Raw genomic sequence first — 25,825 nt, forward strand, 5'->3', positions numbered from 1 at the left:
ACTTCAAATTAATTGTTTTTGAAAACCAATAAGCTTCAGTTTTGGGATTTTTGTTGGTTTCTTCCTTCATAGGTCTAGAAGACTGTAATGCCTCTACATTTTCTGGTACCATCACTTAACTAATATTCACAAGCACAAATACTAGTCCCAAAGAGGCAAACCAATCACAACCCTGCTTTTTAAGCTCAGCATCTCCAATCCAGTCCTGTGTTTACCTTTTCACCATGAAATATACCAGTATTCCTTTGGATGTCCATCCAACAGAATCCTACAGCAGTGTTACATTTTCACAGCACCCTTCTAAACCAAAGGAGCCCTTCTGCAATAGAGACAAAGACAAACCCCAACTCTTACAAATAAATTCAACAACATTTATAAGATCCCTACAGAGCAGACAAGACCTCACATTTTCAGGTTTATATCAAGAGACCCATAAATTGCATGGAACTTTATGGGCCAGATCCCCTGCTGGTATAGATCAATCACTGAAGTAAATGGAGTTTGTGGATTGAGACCACCCTAAATCTACCTCAGAAGGCTGAAGGTCTGACACAGCTCTACCAAGAATGAAACCTGTGGTTGTATAGACTCTAGATGTTCTAAATCCAGTGCTCAGGCCATCCCTTCCAGTGAACTCCCACTGAAAGAACACTGTGTTGAGAGAACTTTCTCCTACCAATCAAGTGAAACTTTCTGCTACTAATGATGCCTTTATTCTCATCCTCAAAGTGCACCCCACCTAGTTGGAAAAAAAAAATCCCAGTCAAACCAATAACAACATAGCACATCAATACATTCAGTACATTTTCCATCTGTGGATGATTTCTTTCACTTCCCATGGAAGCCATCCCAGCACTGCAGCTCCTCACAGAATTATTATGGAAGTAACAGAACCAGTTTCACTATAATAGTTTGATCACAGTAATGCCTTTTTTGCACCTCACACTTTGAAGTGCAAAAAAAGCATTATAGAAAGAGAGAGTTCAATCCAGATGGCAATTATGGTCTGAAGCGTAGAAAGGCTCCCCACAAGATCAAAGGGCAGCAAAGACAATTGGATATAGTGCATGGTTTTATTAGGGCTGTCAAGCAATTAAAAAAATTAATCGTGCGATTAATCGCACTGTTAATAATATAATACCATTTATTTAAATATTTTGATGTTTTCTACATTTTCAAATAAATTGATTTAAATTACAGCAAAGAATACAAAGTGTACAGTGCTCACTTTATATTTATTTTTGATTACAAGTATTTGTACTGTAAAAAAATAAACAAAATAGTATTTTTCAATTCACCTTATACAAGTACTGTAGTATCATCTCTTTATTATCGAAGTTGAACTTACAAATGTAGAATTATGTAAAAAAACCCTGCATACAAAAATAAAACGTAAAATTTTAGCACCTGCAAGTCCACTCAGTCCTACTTCTTTTTCAGCCAATCGCTCAGGCAAACAAGTTTGTTTACATTTTCAGGAGCTAATGCAGCCCACTTCTTGTTTACAATGTCACCTGAAAGTGAGAACAGGTGGCATTGTTGTAGCCGGCGTCGCAAGATATTTATGTGCCAGATACGCTAAAGATTCTTAAGTCCCTTCATGCTTCAACCACCATTCCAGGGGACATGTGTCCATGCTGATGACGAGTTCTGCTCGATAACAATCCAAAGCAGTGCGGACCGACACATGTTGATTTTCATTATCTGAGTCAGATGGCACCAGCAGAAGGTTGATTTTCTTTTTGGTGGTTTGGGTTCTGTAGTTTCCACATCGGAGTGTTGCTCTTTTAAGACTTCTGAAAACATGCTCTACACTTCGCCCCTGTCAGATTTTGGAAGGCACTTCAGATTCTTAAACCTTGGGTCGAGTGCTATAGTTATCTTTAGAAACCTCACATTGGTACCTTCTTTGCGTTTTGTCAAATCTGCAGTGAAAGTGTTCTTAAAATGAACAACATATGCTGGGTCATCATCCAAGACTGTTATAACATGAAATATATGTCAGAATGTGGGTAAAACAGAGCAGGGGACATACAACTCTCCCCCAAGGAGTTCAGTCACATATTTAATTAACACATTTTTTTTAAATGAGCATCATCAGCATGGAAGCATGTCCTCTGGAATGATGGCTGAAGCATGAAGGGGCATACGAATGTTTAGCATATCTGACACGTAAATATCTTGCAAATGCCTGTTCTCACTTTCTGGTGACATTGTAAATAAGAAGCGGGCAGCATGGAGCTTGCTTAGTTGTGCACTCTTGCTCTGAGCATCTCATACACCTCACGCCTTCTTCTGCAGTATTTCCAGAGCGAAGTAGGGTCCGCCACGCAGAACATAGTGATGTCCTGCAAGCAGCCCTGCTTCAAGCCATTGAAAAAAACAATTCGCAGTTGCTGCTGGCAGTCACAGAGCAGCTACACTCTGGTGAGAGCCGTTTCTGGTCCCATGAAACAAGCACTGACTGGTGGGACCACATCGTTTTGCAGGTATGGGATAACGAGCAGTGGCTGCAGAACTTTCGAATGCAGAAGGCCATCTTCCAAGAACTTTGTGCAGAGCTTTCCCCTGCCCTGCAGTTCAGCAACACAAAAATGAGAGCTGCTCTGACAGTGGAGAAGTGAGTGGCGATCGCTATTTGGAAGCTTGCAATGCCAGACAGTTACTGGTCAGTGGGGAATCAACTGTGGGAACTGCTGTGCTCCAAGTGTGCAGGGCCATTAATCGACTTCTGCTATGAAGGGTAGTGGGTCTGGGAAATGTGCAGGACATAGTGGATGGTTTTGCCATGGTGGGGTTTCCTAATTGCGGTGGGGCGATAGATGGCATGCATATCCCCATCTTGGCACTAGACCACCTTGCCAAAGAGTACATAAACCAAAAAGGGTACTTTTCAATGGTGTTGCAAGTGCTGGTGGATCACAGGGGGCATTTCACCGACATCAACGTAGGATGGTCAGGAAAGGTTCATGACACAGGCATCTTTAGGAACTCAGGGCCTGTTCAAAAAGCTGCAATCCGTGACTTTCTTTCCAGACCATAAAATTAACATTGATGTCGTTGAGATGCCTATAGTTATCCTGGGAGACCCAGCCTACCCCTTGCCATACACCGGCCATCTGGACAGCAGTAAGGAACAGTTCAACTATAGGCTCAGCAAATGCAGAATGGTGGCTGAATGTGCCGTTGGTCGTTTGAAAGGGCGCTGGAGACGTTTACTAACAAGGTTGGACCTTAGTGAAGAGAACATCCCCATGGTTATAGCTGCCTGCTGTGTGCTCCATAATATCTGTGAAAAAAAGGGGGGAAATTTTCTGCAGGGGTGGGCAGTTGAGACAGATTGCATGGCAGCCATTTTTGTGCAGCCAGACACCAAGGCAATAAGAAGAGCACAGCAAGGGGCACTGCATATCCACAAGGCTTTGAAAAGCTGTTTCAATAATGAGTCACAGTAATGTGAGTGGCTTGTTTGCATTGTGCTTTATAGAATCATAGAATATCAGGGTTGGAAGGGATTTCAGGAGGTCATCTAGTTCAACTGCCTGCTCAAAGCAGGACCAATCCCCAGACAGATTTTTGCCCCAGATCCCTATAACGGCCCCCTCAAGGACTGAACTCATAACCCTGGATTTAACAGGCCAATGCTCAAACCACTGAGCTATCCCTCCCCCTTTCCCAAACCTTCACCTGCCTTGTATGACTGTCCCTGTAAAGCCAATCCCCCACCCAAGCCCACTGCTTCTACTCAATAAAGAACATTTATTTCTCAATTCCATTTACTTTATTTAACAAATATAAGTAAAGAGGGAGAACAGAAAAATGGTAACCTTGGGGAAAAGGGGTTGTCAAGTTGGAACGGGAGAAACATTTTCAGCTTTATAATATAATACCGCATTCCAGACCATCAAAGGTCTGTGAATTGGCGCCTTCTATTCCTTGTACCCTCCCCCCGAGTTAAGTGAAAGGGATTATGGACTTTTCGCCTACGCCTCAGGGAATGCTTGGGGGGAGGGTGATTCTGCACCAGGCAATGCTGGCTGGCTGTCCACCAGGGTCTTCAGAGGGACTCTACCCTCCTGCTTCTGTTCCTGCAGTTCAACCAGACAGTTCAACATGTCTGTTTGGTCCCTCATAATCCAAAGCCTCTCATCCCCGTTCACTGTGCTGTTTTGCTGCTCCAGCCATGGTGAGTAAGCCCCTCCACGTCATGAGTGACTGCACTTTTAATGAAGTTTATGGCAGGCTCATGTTGGTAGCAGAGGTAGCTAGTCGAACAATGGCCCTTCCCTATAGCACCACGGGAAGCTGTTTACAAACAGGGTGAAGGAAGGGAAACGTTTTCACTCCCAAACTGCAGAATCTCTCACATGGGGCCCCAGTCCCAGCTTCCTTCCTTCCAGGTGCTTTAAACTACTTGCTGACCCACACCAAACACAGTAAAGGCACATTAGCAGCTGTGTGGTTTGGCGATCTGAAATGTGGGGGCATGGGGTGGGTCTACATGCCCTTTTTTTTCTTGTAAGAGCACTTTTAATGAGAACTACCCTCGTTTCTCCTAGGCGACCCTATGTGATATCAGTCTTCTGAGGGTAACAGAGGCAGAAAGGAAGGAGATGTTGCAAGCGTCTGGGCATAGACTCAGTCCTTATGCTGCTATGCTGTGTACTGCAATGATGCCAGTAGAATTAATTCAGGAGTTGTGTGGAAGAAATAAGACTGCCTTGCCCAGAAACCTTCTGCAAAGGATTGTAGAGTACCTCCATGAAAGTTTCCTAGAGATATCCTTAGAGGAATCCCAGGCTATCCCAATCCACATAAACAGTCTTTTTCAGGGGCCACCCTCTGCATAGCTGGAGCAGCCTCTTGTAAGCAGAGAACCACAGCACCTCACTTTTTCTTCACAGTAAACATGCAATACCACTGAATGTGTGTGCCCACTAAAGTTTAACTGGACTTTGATTGTAACTGTGTACTCATGAGCGGTGCTTCTCCAGCAGCACAGTCAGACATTGTGATGTCCTGCGATCCACAGGGCTCCAGGGTTAAAAATATTTCCTGGCTCTCGAGGAGAAAGGATCCACCGTTTGCCTGTCTCCCATTCTCCTCCTCCTCCTCCACGATATCATCCTCCTTGTTGTCCCTAGATTCACACCTGTGAGGTGTCCACGTTGCTTGTGGGGGTGCTGGTAGGGCCACCACTGAGAATCGCATGCAGCTCGTTGTAGAACCGGCATGTGTGGGGTTCAGCCTCCTTTGCCTTCTGGTACTCTTGGCGAAGTTCTTTTATTTTCACACGGCACCGCTGTGTGTCCCTCATGTAGCCCTTCTCCCCCATTCCACAAGCGATCTTTGAACAGACTTCTTCTGCACAGACTCTTCTCCCCACACAGTGATGAGATCCACCACCTCCTGTGCAGACCAGGCTGGAGCGCGTTTGGGGCGTGTAGTCTCTATGATCAGCTGTTCTCAAGCTGGCATGCTCCCAGTGCTGATCAAACAGCAAATGGGAAATCAAAACTTCCCAGGGCTTAGCAGGGGAGGGGCTGTTTCCTGTTTACCTGGCTGCAGTGCAGCAGAGTTGAGAATGATCTCGAGAGAGGTCACAAATTAGCATTGTGGGACACCACCCAGAGGCCAATTAAGTCGAATTACACAACGCTGTGTCTGCACTACCTCGCAGTCGACCCATGAAAATCGAATTAAGTGCTATGCCTCTCACAGAGGTGGATTACAGAAGTCGACTTTAGAGGCGACTTAGGTTGGTATAAAGGACCCAGCAGTGTAGACACATATATTAACAGGTTGACTTAAGGCAGCTTCTTTCGACCTAACTTTTTAGTGTAGATCAGGCCTAAATTTCCAGTGTGTGATTTCTCACATTCCAAGCGTGCTTTGAAAAGAATCTCTGCATTCAGCTAAATGTCTAGTAACTCCTCCAATAACTGGGTATCAAAAATGACTGCAGTGGCTGAGGAAAGGAGGAGAAAAAAGTAATTTCCTGGGTACTTTATTGCATTTCTGGACAGAGAAAGGCGTTTGCTTCTCAAACTGCACAAAACAGCTTAATTTGTGTAAAGCTGTATTTACATCCTAGAGTATCTGGTTCTTCCTGCATTGAATACTGTGCTTATTAGCATCTTTTAAAAAACAGAATTCAGCTGGAAGCAGGAACTTCAGGCCTCCTTTCATGGGCCTAGTAGGAGCTTGATGCTTCAGTGTCACTTGAAAACACAGTTCAGAACAAACAGTGAATGCACAAGAATGTGAAAGACACTTTGGACTTGGGCCCGGGGCAAAGAATAAAATACTGTGGTGTTAATGGAGAAAATCAAGTGGGGCAGTTGTACCTCTAGCGTCATGCTGCTAACACTGTCAGCCAGATCTCAGGGCCAGGCCCTGGAACCAGCCACAGTAGACAAAAGTAACAGCTGCAATTCCTTTAATATTCCTGAGACTAGATCCAGCTGGCTGTTGGAGAAGAAAAGGGTCGTAGTGCCGGTGTTCTTTTGGAGATGGCTTGCATCCACCGACAGTACCAGTACACAGTCCCAGCACTCAGAAGAACATATGGACTGTAATTGTGCCCCCTCGCATCCCCATATGAGAGCTAGTCACCTCTAGGCCCTTAACGACCAAACTAGAGCATATATTTCTCAGCAGGGACAAATAATTCATAATCCTTTAAAGTCCAGCCTATATGCAAAGAAAATGAATTACCATGTTAGATGGTGTCAAGTATCAGGGGGTAGCCGTGTTAGTCTGTATCTACAAAAACAACAAGGAGTCTGGTGGCACCTTAAAGACTAACAGATTAATCTTTAAGGTGCCACCAGACTCCTTGTTGTTCATGTTAGATGGCTGGTGCAAGACCAGCAGTGTTTGGAGGAGGGGGTATCTTCCCCTTTTGCACACCCAGGATTTCACACTCAGTAAACACATTCAGGAAGGACTTAGCATGGGTTCTGGGACTGAGCCATACATGTGCCAAATGGGAGAGCGAGTTGTCATGTGACCCTGGCTGTGATATCTTGATAACTGCCCCTTTGGAGTCCTGTTCCTACAGTGCTGTATGTGGAACAAGTTACTGAGCGGAGCCCAACAGCCCACAACAAAAATGTCTACAGAAACTCTGCTATCCATTCTCTCTCCATGCACTGCACTGAAAGTACACTACCCAAAGCTCCCTGTGTGAAGTCTTTGCACAGTCACCCTAGTGCTGCTCTCCACTGGGTCCTTGCACTAGGGTGACTGTGCAAAGACCTCCACACAGGGAAGTGCATCTATTTAAGGGAGAAATCACTTTAAAGGACACCTTTAAATGTACAAGCCACACTACATATTTTATAAGCAACAGTACTTGGAAGAAATAATGTCTGGTCTAGTGCTGGATGCAGGGTTTGATGCTGGATGCAATGATCTCTCCATGAGGAGAAGTCATAGCTGAATGTCCCAGTCATTTCTGGCCCTGGCAGTCAGGTTGTGGCAATGGGTACAATTCTGAGGGACGTGTCCCTCTCCCAGGCAATGGATGAACTGTGGGTAACCGTCAGTTACTGGGAAGGCATCCTAGCAGGAAATGCACCTCTTCAACTTGGGAGATCCAGACACAAAGGTAAGGGAGAAAGCTTCCCAGTTGGGAAGGGCGGGAAGCAGAAAACAAAGTCCTAAGCTATGAGCTAACGAGGAGGGTAAGTAGGAAGGAAAAATTAAGTTGTTGTTTAATAGGCAGACAACAAGAAAAGGAAAGAAGTAACTACTAAACTACACTACAACTAACAGGTAATGCACTATCTAAGAGGTCAAAGGAGACGCAGGCTGTGCTGTGGATTTAGTCCCAGACTATAGGCGGTAGAGAAGGAACTGGGGGGCAGTCGGACCGCATAGTGCTACATATAAAAGAGATGGGCACATGTGCGGTCCAATGGGCACTGCTGATGAAGATCCTCCGATCCCAGGCACAGGGGACGCTGCCGCACCTACAGTGGAGCACCCACAGGGACATCACTGGAAGAACAGTACTTTCAAGTTAAAATTATTTCGTATTCATTCACATGGCCCAACAGTGCTACATTTTTACAATAAACCAGAGGGGGGGTTTTCATCCAGAAAATTTGGTTACAAGGATACAAAGCAAAAAATAGTTAATTTAGTGCCTAATTCTAAATAGCTTATTTGGTGCCTCACAGATATGGCAGCTAATGAGAACTGTGTACCTAGATCTGAGGGCAGAACTTGGCCCTTCACATGTATGACAGCGCACGAGTCAGAACTGGTTTTGTCAAGGAGCCTACACAGAAGCCACTAAAATACCTAACCTTCCTGTAGAAATGTTAGCCCCCACCTTCTTATATCTATTTTGGTTCCTCTCTAGTTCATTCTAACTGTAAGAGGCTCTGACTCAGACATAATGAGAATAATTCGCCTTAATTCTAGCACTGAAGAGATTTATGAAATCTTGTACACTCAGAGAAGTGTGTGAAAAGATGAACTGCTGAGCCTCAGGAAAAAAAAGAGCTCTCTCAGATCTCTGATCAGGGTCAAACTAGACATTTAGACTTAAAAATAACAAATAAATCCACGTGAAGACAAAGGCCTATTGTATATTACTCACTCCTCCAGAACAACCTACAGCAGGGTGAGCATTACATGGGAAAACTCAGTACAAATTCACTTTCTAGCATTCTCAGCTCTTTTCTTCCAGATGTGAGGGCTGCGGACAAAGAGAAGAAAGATTTGTGTGCCCACAAATAGGCAGTAGGGGATACCTCCTTCCAAATGCACAGATTGCCACAGTTTCTTACAGAAATTCCATTAACCTAGGAACACTAAAGCAGAGGCACAGTCCCCTGCAAGCTACTCCCTCCCCATCCCACCCCATAGCTCACAAAGGAGCTGTGCTGCTAGAAGGTACCACCAAAGATGGGTGAGAGGAGAATTAGCTGTGCAGTGGGAGTTCTGACTAGAATGCTCCAGGCTTGCCAGGGTATAGGGTGACCAGATGTCCTGATTTTATAGGGACAGTCCTGATTTTGGGGTATTTTTCTTATATAGGCTCCTATTACCACTCCACCCCCGTCCCGATTTTTCACACTTGCTGTTTGGTCACCCTACCAGGGTATGACAGTCCAGAGAGCAGATTTCCCTGACTCTACCCCTCCTCTTTGGGAGGGAGAAAAAGTATGTCCTTCCTCTCTCTGCTTACCAGCTCGTTCCCTTATGAAAATGTATGTAGAGTTCAATAGGAAATGCTAATTGTATATAGGCTTTTCAGACCATCGTCCAGAATTGTATAGAAAATGAAATTCATGCTACAGGATTCTATAGGAAGACTCAGAAAAATCTATAGAAAGGATCCCATTTTCTGTTAAATTCTGCTGGGTTTTTAGAGAAACTTGTTAATTTTCTATTAAACCTTATTGGTTTAACCCTATTACATTACATTTTCAATAAGCGTATTTGATTGAGTCTTAGCTTGTCCAAGCCACAGAGCAGGTTGGAGTAAAGATTGGTCTTAAACCCATGAACATCAGTTTCTTCTTTATTTAGTTGACATAACTTTAGTTCCAGAGCCTCTGGAAGAGCTTCCAGCCCTGCAGGCAATTCTCCCTGCACACACTGCTTAGGATATCAAACTCCTGCAAAGGAAATGCACAAGTCTGAATTCAGAACTTGACAACCATGGGAGCTCTGCCTATGGAGGTGCAGTGAGGCGGAGTGGCCTCCCACTGAGCCAAAGAGGGAGGAGCCACTCGTCGATTCCCTGGTGGGCGGAGCCAGGCCAGGCTCATCCCTCTCACCAGAAGCTAAGGTGCAGGACAGGAAGTATAAAAGGCGGGGTCTGTAACCCAGTTGAGTCTGAGCCAGATGTCTCCAGCCTGCTGCAGATCCCCAGAGCAGAACCCATGCTGCACCACGCCCTGCCCCTGGAGGAGGCCAACCCAGGCGAAGAGCTGCCAGGACTGCTGCTTGCCACATACCCCGAAGAGGTGGGGAACAACCCCGAGCCACAGATACATGATGGTGGGAGAGTAGGAAATAGCTCAAGGAAAACCGATTATAGTCTGGTTGTGTTGCTGCCCAAACACCAGTCACCGTGTTTCAGGCGGATCCCCGCTGACCCAGTGGTGGAACACTCTGCCACTGTTAGGTCCCTGGGCTCAGATCCGGTGAAGTAGGGTGGGCCCAGGCCCCGTTACCCCATGCTGCCAACTCCACCCCTGGGTGGCAGCCTCCCCACCTTAGGCCAAGGGGCCTGCGTTTGTCTGCCATTTGCTAGAGCTAGGACAACAGACTGTTTGTTGCTCCAGCCCTGCCTGAGGGTTTGAGCCCCTAGATTGTTTCCCTGAGGGTCTGAGCCCTAAGACTGTTTGGCCCCGTCTGAAGGCCTGAGCTCACAGACTGCTTGTGGTTCTACCCTGATTGAGGGCCTGAACCCTAAGACTGTTTGCTCTGTCCTGCCTGAGGATCTGCACCCCAAGACTATTTGATTCCTCTACCCTGCCTGAGGGCCGGATCCCTGAGACTGCTTGTTTGCTGTACATTATCGTGCCAGAGGGGCCTCAACCCCAACACTTGAATCGCTACTCTCCTGAAACAGGGCAATGCCTCAGCGAATGTAGTGAAGCAGAGTGGCCTCCCTCTGAGCCGGCAGGGTGGGGGCAGGACACCACCGCTAATACTACAGGAGGGCTAGCAAGATTAGGTTCTTGGCAAGGAAGAGAAGGGGACATTGCTTCCATCTGGGATTGTTTTCGCCAGAAAATTACACTGAGTTAGAACACAACTTTGAGAGGTCACGTTAACTACGAGATATTTACTATGGCTTTTGCAATCAGTTTAGATAAGATCGAGCTGGTCATGAATTAATCTATTGGGGCCAAGGGTTTACCGATTACCAGATGATACAATGTTGAACATGACTTGCCCCAGTCTACACTGGCTGCAAAGTCATAATTATCACAGGGTGAGTGTGACACGATACACCCCTGTGTTCACACCTACAGAGGTGTGATTTTTGTACAAGGCATGTCTTGTGAGGAGTCATTTAAAAACTCATAATTTGCTGGTCAGTATTGTCCTGGTAAAATATGTGTGGCAACACTGTGTGAAGTTATAAGATTCCCCTGTATGGTGTTATTAACACATATTCCAAACCCCACAGTCCTGCCCACATAGAAGCTGGCAAATAGGTCTGTCCTAAACAATGGAATGTGTGATTGGCTTAATTTGAATTTAACCAATAAACAGAGTCATCAAGAAGAAAGGGAAGACAAAGGATGTTCAAACAGATAAAAAAAACCAGCAGGAAACATCCTTCCACATAGGCTCTGTGGCTCCTGGTGCTCAGCTGGAAATGTTTTTCCAAGAGGAGGACTGAAACTATAAAAAGGAGGGCCAAAATCCCAAGGCACCCCCTCTCACTCCCTGCCTATTGCATTCACTGCACTTGAAAAGACAAAGGAAGCAGCCATTGGACTCTGGGGGAGGGATCTTGACCTAAAGAGTTTGGTTAGTCAGATTGCTGAAGCATGTGAAAAAATTTTGTTTTGAATCTAATATAGTTTGTTAAGTTAGGCACTAGTAAGCATATTACTTTTATTTTTCTTGTTAACATTTCTGACCTTTATGCCTCATTACTTGGACTCACTTAAAATCTCTCTCTTTGTAGTTAATACACTTGTTTTACTGTTTAGTCTAATCCAGTGTGTTCAAGTTGAAGTGTCTGGGTAAATCCATTTGGAGTAACATGTTGTGTGCAAATTCCCTTAAAAGGAATAACGGCCTTAACATATTTGTACTGTCCAGGAGAGGGCTGGGCAATACACGACATATGTTTCTGGGGGAAGATCTGGGACTGGGATTGTATTGATGTCACCCTGCAGCATAACCAAGGCTGGTAAGAGCCAAAATCTGGCTGAAGCACACAGACATAGCTGGAAGTGACTTACATGCAGGAGGCTGTTTGTGAGGAATCCAGGTTGGAAGTTACAGCAGCAAAGCAGTGTAAAGGGCACCCCAGGTTAGAGGACCGGGGTGACACAACTACTCAGTCTGCACAGTTAGTTCACCTAACTCCTCAATGTCTTGCTCTAATTCAGTGTAATTTCCTAGGCTGAACCCTTCTTTTGTGCTTTAAAATGTTAGACCCCAAATCAAGAAAACAGGATGCAGAGACACACAAAACCAGAAATAAAGATGAATATTCTTTTGCCAATAGCGTTGCAGCTTACTTTTATCAAGAATGGACCTTTCCATAATCTGCATTTGATACAGATCATTTGAAGAACAGGAATTTGTAAAGAACGTACCTTGAGCAAAGCATGGAAGAGGAGAAACTACAGCTCTACAGGTATGTTCCAGCCCACTGGAAGAGAGAAAAATAGTCAAATTACACAACAATGTAATGCAGCCACTGGAAGAATAAAGTGCAAAATGTTCTGTCAGCTCAAAGTAAAAAAAAAAGAACTACCACCCTGGGCCATCTGTGAAACCTGGCAAGCATCTTTCTTCCATTTTCTTCAACTAGTAATGTTATTTTTAAAAGCTAATAGTCACCATTTGTCTATGAATCATCTGATATGAGGCAACAGCATCCAAGTCTATATGAAACCCAAGGCAACATCATCTGTGTTTATTATTCTATAAAGAGCAGTGGTGCCAAGTTTCCTACAACACCCACTTTAGACGCCGAAATCCAGAGGACTGAATGTGCTGCTGTTAGCGTTTAGAGACAGGAATACGGTTTGATCTAATACATCAGACAAAGGCTCAGTTGGTAATAAGATGGAATTGGATTCCACAGCAACTTAAAATAGTGCCAGATACTAAAAGCACCTTATGTAACTCATACCAGATAATTCATATTTATTCTCTTCAATTCTATTTCTCAAACTGGTGTTTTAAGCATCCTAAAAATACCATGACAGTTCACAGATAGCAGTGAAATCCTTCTAGCTAAATCGCATTAATGCAACTTGATTGATGTGTACAAATGTTTTATTTAACTCTGTTCTTACATTTGCTGCTACTGCATCACATTCAATATGAAATTATTCATGAACAGCTGTAATGACATGGGACAAATATCAGCACCGTGGCAATTACACTAGTAAATAGAGATTAATCTACCTAGGTTCCTGCCAGTACCTACCATTGGACAGCACACCAAGACACAGAGGAATAAAAGGATATTGTAGATGTATTGGAGAACATCTCTCTGATGGTTCTGCCCGTGACAGCTCCATAGAGTGCCTTCCTCTGCCAAAGGGGTGGGGTTTTGCATGGCTCTCTTTCCATAAGGGGGTGAGTCAACTGGACGAAGAGCTGCCTGAATAGGGTGTTAGAGCTTAGCTGCTATCTACTCAGGTCCATGTAGATGTTGCAGTGCCTCGTACAGAGTAACACATTTGGGGACCCACCTAGCTACTTGCAGTCCTGCAACCAGGCACTTCTCTGAATGCTTTCCTGCACACCCATGCCACCACCTACCTGCAATCTCTTCTAAGGCTGCAGTAGCACCCCCCTACACACATAGCCAACCAACCTTTTGCAGGCTCTGAACCTCTGGTCACCCACCTAAAATGAAGTGAGTCTGAAGCTCAAACTCCAGACAGGAATGGTGGGAGGCCTGTTGGGGAATTCTTTCTTCACTGTAGCCTGCCAGCATGAAGGACAGGGAATCAAACCAAGGTCCCAGCCCTATGTGGCCACAAATGTAAAGTGAACCCCAAAGCCTCCCCAGGGCCTATGCTCAGAGCTGTTGTACTGATCTTTGCTAAGAAGCTTCAGGAAGTGCAGAAGCCCTATGTTTGTATTATTATAGACCTAGCTCAAGATCAGGGCCCCATTGTGCTAGGCATGGTACATAGACAGAGTGAGAGAAGTCCATCCCCACCCTGGAAGGTTTACAACCTAAATAAATAGGCAAGACTGACAAAAGTAGAAGAGGAAACAGAAGCTAAGTTAAGTGACTCATCCAAGATCAGACAACAAGTCAGAGGCAAAGCCAAGCCAGTCAGAATTCAGGTCTCCTGACTCCTAGACTTGTGCTCTATTCATTACCCCATGTCATTGCTCAACTTACATACCCCTTCTACTTCCACTAGCAGGAAGAATTGTTACACTTACCAACAGGGACCCCAGAAAGCAATACGAGGGAAATCTAAGATACGGTGCATGAACATGGGAAGGGGTTTTGGGGGAAGCCAGCTGGTATGCTACATAAAAGCGGGCTCTTTTCTTCACTGAAACACACTCTCTGCTTCTGTGTCCCAAACAGTCATTCTACAGGTTCTCATGGACCTGGAGCAGCTACAAGGTGCCAATTTATACCTTGTGGGAAAGGCACTGGGATTAGAAATATGCATTCAGCTGGACACATTGGTTGCCAAAGCATGTTCACTGGCCAAATTTTCCCTTTCCCTTCAAGAAGAACATGGAGTCTGGTGGCACCTTAAAGACTAACACATTTATTTGGGCATAAGCTTTTGTGGGTAAAAACCTCACTTCTTCAGATGCATACAGTGAAGATTGAATAGATGCAAGAAGGTTTGTCTGTGAGATTCCAGTAGGTATAGTCCATATACACAAGTAGCAAAATCCCTGCGCCTCCACCCACACTCACCTGCAGCTTGATAAGTGCTTTCCCCAGTTGGCAGATCAGAGTTGCCAGCCCTCCAGGATTGTCTGGGAGTCTGCAGGAATTAAAGATTAATCTTTAATTAAAGATTATGTCATGTGATGAAACCTCCAGGAATACGTCCAACCAAAATTGGCAACCCTAATATCCAAACATGTCAAAAATGCTTCTACCCTTTCTAAGATCAGCGGACATGTTTGTCTGATGTTGAAATGTGTCTGTTCCATTTGGCTATTCCCCTGTAGATCAGAAGAGGCAGGTGGGTTGTTGCTATGTTAGTGTGTTATATGCCATAAGCAATTCTTCCCCTACTAACACCTTGCTCTGTGCAAGAAGTAAGGTTCTTTGGCCCTTTCCTCTCTCCTGTGTGCCTGGCAAGCTACTCTGGCTCATGACCGGGGGGGGGGGGGGGGACTGGACTCCTCATCCCTCTCTGCTTCCACCCACAACTTGCTGACATCAGGGAGTATCACCACAGCTATCAGAGTAACAGCCGTGTTAGTCTGTATCCGTAAAAAGAAGAACAGGAGTACTTGTGGCACCTTAGAGACTAACAAATTTATTAGAGCATAAGCTTTCGTGGACTACAGCCCACTTCTTCGGATGCACAGCTAGAGTCATATTCTGAGCAGAGGGCCTTAATCCCTTTCTCCTAGGTGTGTGTGGGTGAGTGACCGCTGTGACAACCTAACCTCAGCCATGCTGACTGACATAATATATAACCACTCCAATATTTGTCCTTGGTAACCTGTGAGACCTGATATCAGTACATCTCCTTTGCAGCAGATTATTTTTTTGCCCTCTTTCATTTCCTGTTTAGGATGAGCGTAGAGGTAGAGGTATTCGATCTCATCATACCTCAGTTCCCATCTGTAAAAGAGACTAACAGAACTTATTCCACCTTACCAAGGTGCTGTGAGATGCTATGGATACAAAGGGTACAGGAATTCCATCATAACTCACTTCTTACTTTTGTAGAGGCTTTTCTGGGGAGCCCAACAGAAAAGCCTCTACAAAAGTAAGAGGTAAGTAATGATGGAATTTCTGCACCTTTTGTATTCATACTTATTATGTCACAATCCCATGCCCACTAACATTAGTGGAAAGACTCCCCTTGATTTCAAGGAGTGTTAGATCAAGCCCTATCAAACCACATTTGACTTCATAAGCCTCCAAATGCCCATGCCGTTGTGGAAAATAAAGTACAAATTTGTTTTAAAAAATATCATTCATTGAAGGGGGAGCACTGAGTATGTGTTTTAATCACCAGCATCTACTGCAGGAAGCTGTCTACAGATACATCAGCTCACACTTGTAGTCAGATGTTGCTAGATGTTGGCTGCATGTGGGAGCCCTTTGTGTCCTGTCCCAGCTCTGCACAGACAGTTGGCACAGCAGACCTTGATCGAACTGCCCAATAACCACAGACTCAGTTCGTATTGAAGGCACTTGGTCAGGTTTATTGTCAATGAAGCACGGTCCTAATGTCCTGGCTCAATGGTTACAGATACACTAACACATGTATGCCCGTTGCAATTGACTAGCTCAGTTAATGGCGGGACTTTCCATTATCCCCTAGACCAACCAAAGACGACCTCGGAGATACATCTTTATACACAGATACAAACAAGTTATGAATTGCCCCGATGTATCTAGGTGCCACCCTCTGATGTATTTGGGTGCCACCCATTGCCTTGTACCTGTTGGTTCAATCAAAACATTTCTATCCATCATGCTGTCATCCTGACCTTATCTTTAGGATGGGTCACTGTGTTGCTGTTCTCTTTGAGGAATATGCTGGTATCAGGCTGTTCTGGTACCATCCTTCTGGAATGTGTTTGCATATGTGTTCTTGTGCCTAGCACTGCTTAGGAATATGTGTTTCTGCAATATTATCCCTGTTCTTTCCAGATTTTGTGAGCAGGCCCTGCCTTTTGCTCACAACTTAACTTTGCTTTATAGCAGCAAAGCTTTGACCACTACCAGTACTTTAGTTTAGGCCTCAGGCCCTCATACCACGCCTCTGATACAAGAGCTTATGTTTCAGGCCCTCTTCCTACATTATTGTTTACTGGTAAGAAAGATTTTGACCTAAAATAGTACTCATTTTTCACCCTTCACAAGCAAAAAACCCAGCCAAAAATAATAAAAAAATAAGGTTGGACTTTTTTTGAGCTCTAAGGATTTTTGGATAAAGCTTGCTGTTGAAGGCTGAGAACTCGTGTTCTATGTATATTCTGATTCCAAGAAAATGATGGACTTTCCATCTGTCAGAAGACGGCAAGATGTCTCAGATGGCTCACAGGGGGTATTATTAATAATAATAAATGTTGCCATTATACAAGCAACTCTGACATGAACTGTTCTTATCTAATGTTAGTTCAGACTGCCAAAGGAATGTGGTTTCAACTGCCTTGGCATGGAGCAGCAATTCTTTTCAGAGCCCAATTAACTTCAGTCACAAGCACACACTTCCTACGGATATCCCAAAGGATCAGAACCAAACCGGGTTACGTTCCTAAAGAGTAGAAGGGAGACCACAGGAAAATGAAATTCTGCCACTAATCTGTTAATTTACAGTTTGAAGAATGAACATTCAGAATGCCACCCACTCCCTAAAATAGCCTGGGGAGGACAAAAAACAGTAGCAGATTTTTATAGCTGTTGCACTCATCTTATTTCTGTTTCCAATAGTCAAGCAATGCAATGGTCTCTCGTAGAAGCTGACAGTACAGCAGATATTATAGTTGAGCGTGTTTATTTTTTATATGAATTATTCTGTAAATGATACAGAATTTATGTGCACTTCTAGGGCTCAGGCAAGTTGTCTCAGTGTGGAAACGTTTGGACGCCCTGGTGTAAAGTAATTAAAGCTGTCAATTAATCACAGTTAACTCAAAAAAATTAAGTGCAATTAAAAAAATTAATTGCAATTAATTGCACTGTTAAACATTAGAATACCAAATGAAATTAAATATTTTTGGATGTTTTTCTACATTTTCAAATATATTGATTTCTATTATAACACAGAATACAAAGTGTTCAGTGCTCACTTTCTATTATTTTTTATTACAAATATTTCTACTGTAAAAATGATAAACAAAGGAAATAGTATTTTTCAATTCACCTCATACAAGTACTGTAGTGCAATCTCTTTATCGTGAAAGTGTAACTTACAAATGGAGATTTTTTTGTTACATAACTGCACTCAAAAACAAAACAATGTAAAACTTTAGAGCCTACAAGTCCACTCAGTCCTACTTCTTGGTCAGCCAATTGCTAAGACAAACAAGTTTGTTTACATTTACGGGAGATACCGCTGACTGCTTCTTATTTACAATGTCACCTGAAAGTGAGAACAGGTGTTCACATGGCACTTTTGTAGCCAGCATTGCAAGGTATTTACGTGCCAGATATGCTAAACATTCATATGCCCCTTCATCCTTTGGCCACCATTCCAGAGGACATGCTTCCATGCTGATGATGCTCGTTAAAAAAATAATGTGTTAATTAAATTTGTGACTGAACTCCTTGGGGGAGAACTGTACGTCTCCTGTTCTGTTTTATCTGCATTCTGCCATATATTTCATGTTATAGCAGTCTTGGATGAGGACCCAACACATGTTCGTTTTAAGAACACTTTCACAGCAAATTTGACCAAACGCAATGTGAGATTTCTAAGGATGGATACAGCACTCGACCCAAGGTTTAAGAATCTGAAGTGCTTTCCAAAATCTGAGAGGGACGAGGTGTGGAGAATGCTTTCAGATATCTTAAAAGAGCAACACTCCGATGCGGAAACTACAGAACCCAAACCACCAAAAAAAGAAAATCAACCTTCTGCTCGTGGCATCTCACTCAGATGATGAAAATGAACATGCGTCGGGCCCCACTGCTTTGGATCATTATCGAGCAGAACCTGTCATCAGCATGGACGCATGTCCTCTGGCAGGGCGGCGAGTTATATTCTCTTGTAGTGCCCAGGCTCCAGCAATATTCAGGGCTGGGGGTCCTGCTCCACCAATGTTTGGAGCTGGGTCTCTCCCCCGGCCCTGCCCGGAGCAGCCCCCGGAGCGCCCCTCCCTGGCCCCCGGAGCGCCCCTGCCTGAGTGAAAGCGGCACAGCTCTCCCTGGCCTCCACTGCTGGCAGCTACAGCACAGCACAAGAGCAACACCGGCAGCAGGCTGAGGCAGCTGCTGCTGCTATTGCACCTCGGGAGGGGGAGGAGGCACACATGTGCTTGGCAGCCCTCCCCTCCCCTGGCACCAGACACCGAGGGGGCTTCCGGCAGGAGACATCTGGAGTGGACCTCCGTGACTCACCTGAGCAGCTATTGGGGCTTCGGTGAGTGTTTGACCCTGTGATCCACACACACACACACACACACACCCCGAGCCACCACTCCTGCAAACACTGGGCAAGGGGCAGCCCCATCCCCCACCCTCAGTGAGGCTATGGCGAGGGGCAGCAGGGGAGGAAGGAAGCCACATGTGATGGCAGTCCCCCCCCCCAGCACCCACCACCCCCTCCCAGAGCCCACACCCCCTCTTCGGCTCCCAAATTCCCTCCCAGAACCCTGCACCCCAGCCTAGAGCTTGCACCCAAACTCTGTCCCAGAGCCTGCACCCCTCATCCCCTCCTACACCCTCAGCCCCTGCCCCAGCCCAGAGCCTGCAACCAGCACCCAAACTTCCTCCCAGAGCCTGCACCCAAACTCTGTCCCAGAGCCTGCACTCAGCACCCCCTCCTGTACCCCCAGGCCCTGTCCCAGCCACAGCCTGCACCCAGCACCCAAACTCCATCCCAGAGCCTGCACCCCAGACTCCATCCCAGAGCCCAACCTCTCAACCGTCCTACACCCCAATTCTCTGCCCCAACCCAGGGCCTGCACCCCAGACCACCTCCCCCCACCCAAACTCCCTCGCAGAACCTTAGGCAGGTGGGGGGGCGGAGTTTGGGGGGGGCGGGCTCTGAGCGTTCTGGGCACCACCAATATTTCTACAAACCTGCCGCCTCTATCCTCTGGAATGGTAGTTGAAGCATGAAGGGACATATGAATCTTTAGCACATCTGGCACATAAATATCTTGCGATGCCTGTTCTCACTTTCAGATGACATTGTAAACAAGTTTGTCTGAGCGACTGACTGAAGTAGGGTTGAGTGGACTTGTAGGTTCAAAAGTTTTACATTGTTTTATTTTTCAATGCAGTTATTTATTGTACATAATTCTACATTTGTAAGTTCAACTTTCATTATAAAGAGATTGCACTACAGCACTTGTATTAGGTGAATTGAAATATACTATTTCTTTTGTTTTTTACAGTGCAAATATTTGTAATAAAAAATAAATATAAAGTGAGCACAGTACACTTTCTATTCTGTGTTGTAATTGAAATCAATATAGTTGAAAATGTAGAAAACATCCGAAAATATTTAAATAAATGGCATTCTGTTATTGTTTAACAGTGCGACAAATCTCGGCAGAGTCAGTAGCGCACAGCCCCTTGAAGGAACTTAAGATGATGAAGAGATTTGCATCCCCAGTGCAAGATGGCTGGTTTAGTAGGAGGCAATAACCTGCCACTGAGCTTCTCGGGCTTTGATAGGAACCAGATTTAGAAAGTCAGGATAGTCCTGAATTTAGAATATCAAGTGTCAGCCACTGTCAAGCTGGTTTATACCTAGGGTTACCATACGTCCGGTTTTTCCCGGACATGTCCGGCTTTTCGGCAATCAACCCCCTCCGGCCGCGGCAGCTCTGCTCCTCCCCTGACTCTTCGGCTCTGTTTAAGAGCCGAGTGCTACGGGCTTTGGGCAGCCCCCATGCCTCCAGACCCTGCGCCGCCGGAGTCCGGGAGGGGAAGTGCCCGGCCGGGGGCGCAGGGTCTGGAGGCATAGGGGCTGCCCGAAGCTCAAGCGCTACCGGCTTCACGGTTTGCTGGGCAGCCTCCAGACCCTGCGCCCCCGGCTGGGCGCTTCCCCTCCCGGGCTCCAGCTGCGCTGGGGAAGCGCTGGCGGGGGCGCAGGGTCTGGGGGCTGCCCGGCAAACCGTGACTCGGGCAGCCCTTTTCGCGTGGCTGGGAGTGGGAGAGAGGAGGGGCCGGAGTTAGGGCGGGATTGGGGCGGGGTTTGGGGTTGGGGCGGGGCTGGGGTGGGAAATGGGCGGGGCCAGGGCCCAGTGGAGGGTCCTCTTTTTTTATTTGTTAAATATGGTAACCCTATTTATACCATGATGGCTACAGCTACACAGCAAACACTGTACACAGGCGATCCTACCAGAGCTAGCTTGAATGTAGCTAAAAAGGTAACAATAGTGCTGTAAACAGCATGGCACGGGCTTCAGCACAAGCTAGAGAGGCCAGTGTGTACTCAGGGTACATAATTGGCTCTCTTGCCTGTACTGTGCTGTTTATGTTACTACTGTTAGGGTTGCCAACTTTGTAATATTTAAAAACCGGACACTCCAGCAGGAGTGTCGGAACCTCCCCACCCCTTCCCCCTGAGAACATGCCCGTGCCCCGCTCCTTCCCTCCAGACCTCACCCCTGTCCCACCTCTTCCCCCAAGGCCCCGCTCCTGCCCCTTCCCCCTGAGAACATGCCCCCCATTCACTCCTCTTTCCCTCTCCCTCCCCCCCCCCGCATGGGTCAGGAAGGACTCACCTGCAGAGCCGATTAAGGTAGGAGGTGGCCCTTGCTAAGTAGGGGCTGGCGCGAGTGATGACTCCGCACCTCCCTGCCTCCCCCGCCTGTGGAAGCCAGACTTTGGGTATCTGTTCAGACAGAAAACCAGACACCTGCCCACCCTATTACCCATGCTAGCTGTATTCAAGCTAGCTCAGGTAGGGAAGCCCGTGCACAGAATATGGAGTTTCTCTCTGTCCCCTTCTCACAGCGCATAGCTTTGTGATGTCAAGACGGCACTCCAACAATGCACGCTACAGCAGACTGCCTAACATGCAATCAAACAGCACAACTGGTAGGCTGGGCAAATGGGAGCCTGCCTGCCTGCTACTTGGTACTGGCTGCCTGTCTGGCACCTGGATCCACCTAGAGAGGTTAGATCTAAGCCTTTAATGAACGATTACGGCTCATCACGGGCACTGAGCACTTCTGAAAATCTGGGCCTGGGGCTTTATCTTTGGGAGCCTGTCAGGATGGAAGAGGAGCTGTCTATGTCCTTCCTGCTACAGATTCTGGCCTATGGCATGTCCTGCCTTCAGGGCTGGTATCCATGAAATAGGCACTGAACATGTAAGACTCACACCTGTGAAGCCCTGACTATCACTAGCAAGGTGCTAAGTGCCCTGGGGGCTCCGAACCTCACAGGAGGGGCTCTGTGCCTCAGCAGATGCCCAGTTGTCTCTGAAGAGTCTGACACAAAACTATTTTAGTCATTCTGAAGGCATTTTAGAATCAGTATTTTAGCTGGGTTCTGGTGTGGTTATAGTCTGTGGGAGGCACTTATCACGGAGTTCCCGAGCCCCTTGAAACTCAATGCCCCCAAACTTTGGTGTTACAAATCCAGACCTGGACCCCAATCTGAATTGTGTAGATTAGGTACACTTCTGGGCACCCATCCTAAAGTATGTTGACGAACAGGCTCTGCATTAAAAAAAACCTACAAAGCTCATGCCATATTGAAGAGAATGTGATTAATAGAAAACAAAGAACATTCATATCTATCTTGTTGCCCACAGGAGTTCTGACTCATTTTCACTTCTTTGCTGCATAAATGAATCCAGTATGTCAAAATGGCACTGTCAGGATGGTTGCAGTGTCACTTGTGACAGCATGAAGAAGGCTGTCATTTGCCGTGCTCTTCCTGTGAAGAAAGAGCATTTCCAGGCTCTGATGTGTTACACGCCTAACAATCCTTCCCGGTAAAATGTCAGGACTGTGTGTATAAGGGTGGTGTGGGGCTGTATGTTTAAGCCCACTGGAGTTTGTCATTGAGAGGTTGGGAGTACATGTCCCTCTTCTCAAATGACATTACCTCCAGCATGAAATAGTGAAAGTTTGATTTGCAGTTTAAAATTAAATGAAACATTCTTCCCAACTTTGTCAGGCTGACTTTCCAATGCCCTTCAACTGAGGAACCAGCAACACTGCTGAAAGGTCTTACAACAAACATGTCTTTGGAAAAAGTGACCTAAGTCATGCAAAGAACAGAGGATCCTGAGAGGAAGAAAGTGATAAAAGAACAGGAATTTTTTCCCTCTCTAACCTTCTGTGGACTGTGATTCTAGCAACCAATGTTTTCCAACACCATGGGTGGGAGGAGTATTGTTTATAGTATATAGACAAAGGCTACAACAGTAGCCAGATGAGGAGAATAACTTTTGTGCAAGAACGGAAAAGTGAAGGGAAATGGCTAGGTGAGGACTCTTACAGGAAGAGAGACCATACTATGGTAGCACACAACTTTTCCTATGGAAAAGACAGAGATGTACGAAATAACAGAATATCATGAATAGTAACCATCTCATGTGATCTGTGGGTCTGTTGCTAACCAGACACCAAGAAAAGGCTGCAGTTCTCATTCCTAATTTGCGCTTCATTGGCAAAAAGGTCAAAGCTTTGCAAACATTGAGGCAGCCTCACATCACCCTTAAGAGATGGGCACTGGCCACTATTTTCAACAACATCCAGTGATTTTGGATGCCTCCATCTTTGGGTGCCCAACTTGAGATACCATAAAAGGTTTCTCAGCACTTTTGCTTTAAAGGCAGCCCAAAACCACAAGGTGTGTTTGAAAAGCTTGCTCATGCTCCCTGTTTGGCATCTGAAGAAATGGAGATACACAGAGAGCTTCAGGCCAATATTGTTTAAACTTGGGTGCCAATATATTGATTTTTCAAGGTGTCAAGTACCTGCAGCTCCCACGTCGAAAATTACAACCCTATTATACAATTGTATAGAATGGCTCAAAAACCTACAGAAAGGTTATTAAATCCAATAGGGTTTCAGAAAAATTTCCATATAACTCTCTTGATTTTGTCCCCATTGGATTCTGTACAAACCATCCAGACATGACATTCTGAAAATCAAGTCAGCTATTTATGGATTTAGGTGCCTCACTTTTGGCTCACAAATTTGATAACGTATTGGGAAGTGACGTGCCTAAAGGCAGGGCCAAAGAACAGAACCCAGCTCTCTCAACTCCCAGGTCCAAACATTAACCAAAAGAGCCATCTTCCCCCCACTGTTCCTCAGCTTGGCTAGCTGAGCCCAGCTCTCTCACTTGTCCATTTTTAGACATTGATAATTAAAATACTAATTATAGCCTCTGTAGATATTTCACTAATCTTCACACAGTAAAAACATCCGTGCCATCATTTGATGCTATCAGAGTAACAGCTATGGCAGGTGCAGACATCAAGTTACAGTATTATTTTTCTAGCAGGAGTGGGGCAAAAATTTTACCACCCCCCAAAAAAACAAAAACAAAAAGCCCCAAAGTTTAAGCAGATGTGCTAAACATTCCAAAGAAACATATCTGCCCCCTTAACTTCTGTCACATTATTTCCAACTGATTTTTATGCTGCAACTAGCTTTTCATAGCTGCGAAGAAGATAAATGTCTCATTACCAAAAATAAATCCATCCATTATGGATGACTGAGAGAGAGAGAGAGACACAGCACTACCTATTATGGTATCAAGCAACAGATTTCACTCCCTCTGCTACTGCCCATTAATTAACAATCTGACAAGGTTTTCAAAAGAATTTCTGAGCTCCTTTGCTCCCCTCTTTAATTCCTTCATAATGCTTTGTATAGATAAACATGTCAGGCCAGGAAAGAAGCGGGACACCACATCTAACACAGTGCAGAACTTGTTTTCTATTCAAATCCAAATTACGTGGTGAAGAAGCAAAAATAGCATCAAAAGGAGAAAAATGCAAGAAATTTACACGATGTAACAAGCATGCATATAATTCCCAGCCTTGTCCCTGGTTCAAGCAGCTTAACCACCACATTTGTCTGCATCCCCATCCCACATAGACCTCTCTATTGGCACAGGCCCATACCAGAATTATATTAATCAACTTCCATGAAGCTGCTTCACTTTGTGCGACAGCATCCTTTCCCTGAATGCTAGACACATGACTTTAATAGGAAAAGCTTTAGCTTTGATAGTGTGATTTTCATAGCTAAGAATCCATGAGCCCCCACTTTTTTCCAGTCTATATTGCATTACATTTCTCACACTTGCTGAAGCCTGTATAGATCTCTTTCTTTCTCTGTCTCTGTCTCTCTCTCTCTCTCTCACACCTCTCTCTCTCTTGAGACTTTACTTTTATTCTTTCTTATTGTTTGCCTTCATTAAAAAAAAAAAAAAGATGTAGAGCAGGGGTGGGCAAACGATGGCCCTGGGGCTGCATCCGGCCCTTCAGATGTTTTAATCCGGCCCTCGAGCTTCCGCCAGGGAGAAGGGTCCAGGGCTTGCCCCGCTCCGCGCATGTTGTGGCTTCACACGGCTCCTGGAAGGAGCAGCATGTCCCCCATTTGGCTTCTACATATAGGGGCAGACAGGGGGTTCCACACACTGCTCCCGCCACAAGCACCGCCTCCATAGTTTCCATTGGTTGGGAACTGCAGCCAATGGGAGCTGCCTGACCGTGCCTCCACGTAGGAGCCGGAGGGGGGACATGCCGCTGCTTCCAGGAACTGCTTGAGGTAAGCGTCAACCAGAGCCTGACCCCCTCCCACGCCTCAACCCCCTGCCCCAGTCCTGATTCCCCTCCCACCCTCCAAACCCATCAGTCCCAGCCCGGAGCACCCTCCTGCACCCTGAACTCCTCATTTCTGGCTCCACCCCGGAGCCCGCACCCCCAGCCGGAGCTGGAGCCCCCTGCCACACCCCAACCCCCAATTTCATGAGTATTCATGTCCCGCCATACAATTTCCATACCCGGATGTGGCCCTCAGGCCAAAAAGTTTACCCACCCCGATGTAGAGTGAAAGTGCACGTGTTCAGAAACAGAACCACCATTGAGCAATTTGTCACTAACACTCTACCTAAGAGTCCAAAGGAAGTGGGGAAAACCCCATACAGAATAGACAATATGCAAATGGAGAAACTGAGGCACAAAGAAGGTAAGTGGTTTTTCCTCAGGGTCATTTGGAAAGTATATGGAGTAGAGATGGGTGGAGAAAATTTTCATGGGACAGGAAAACCATTCAA

At 45.6% G+C, this 25,825-nt stretch overlaps 1 protein-coding gene across 34 annotated transcripts in view; it reads right to left on the reverse strand.

Moving 5' to 3' along the window:
- The window catches only part of SORBS1 (sorbin and SH3 domain containing 1), a 291,557-nt gene that overhangs the window by 211,908 nt on the left and 53,824 nt on the right, over positions 1-25,825 (reverse strand). For 27 of the 34 annotated variants that reach the window (XM_065553251.1, XM_065553261.1, XM_065553249.1 and 24 more), the window contains exon 2: positions 12,309-12,364. In XM_065553251.1, the coding sequence (XP_065409323.1) occupies positions 12,309-12,322 (14 nt within the window). In that variant the 5' untranslated portion in view covers positions 12,323-12,364. Of the gene's footprint in view, positions 1-12,308; positions 12,365-14,623; positions 14,694-25,825 lie in introns of all 34 variants that reach the window. The other 7 variants (XM_065553231.1, XM_065553227.1, XM_065553237.1 and 4 more) reach the window with 1 other exon arrangement.

Source organism: Chrysemys picta, chromosome 7 (assembly GCF_011386835.1).
Source record: "Chrysemys picta bellii isolate R12L10 chromosome 7, ASM1138683v2, whole genome shotgun sequence".
Taxonomy (NCBI): Eukaryota; Metazoa; Chordata; order Testudines; family Emydidae; genus Chrysemys; species Chrysemys picta.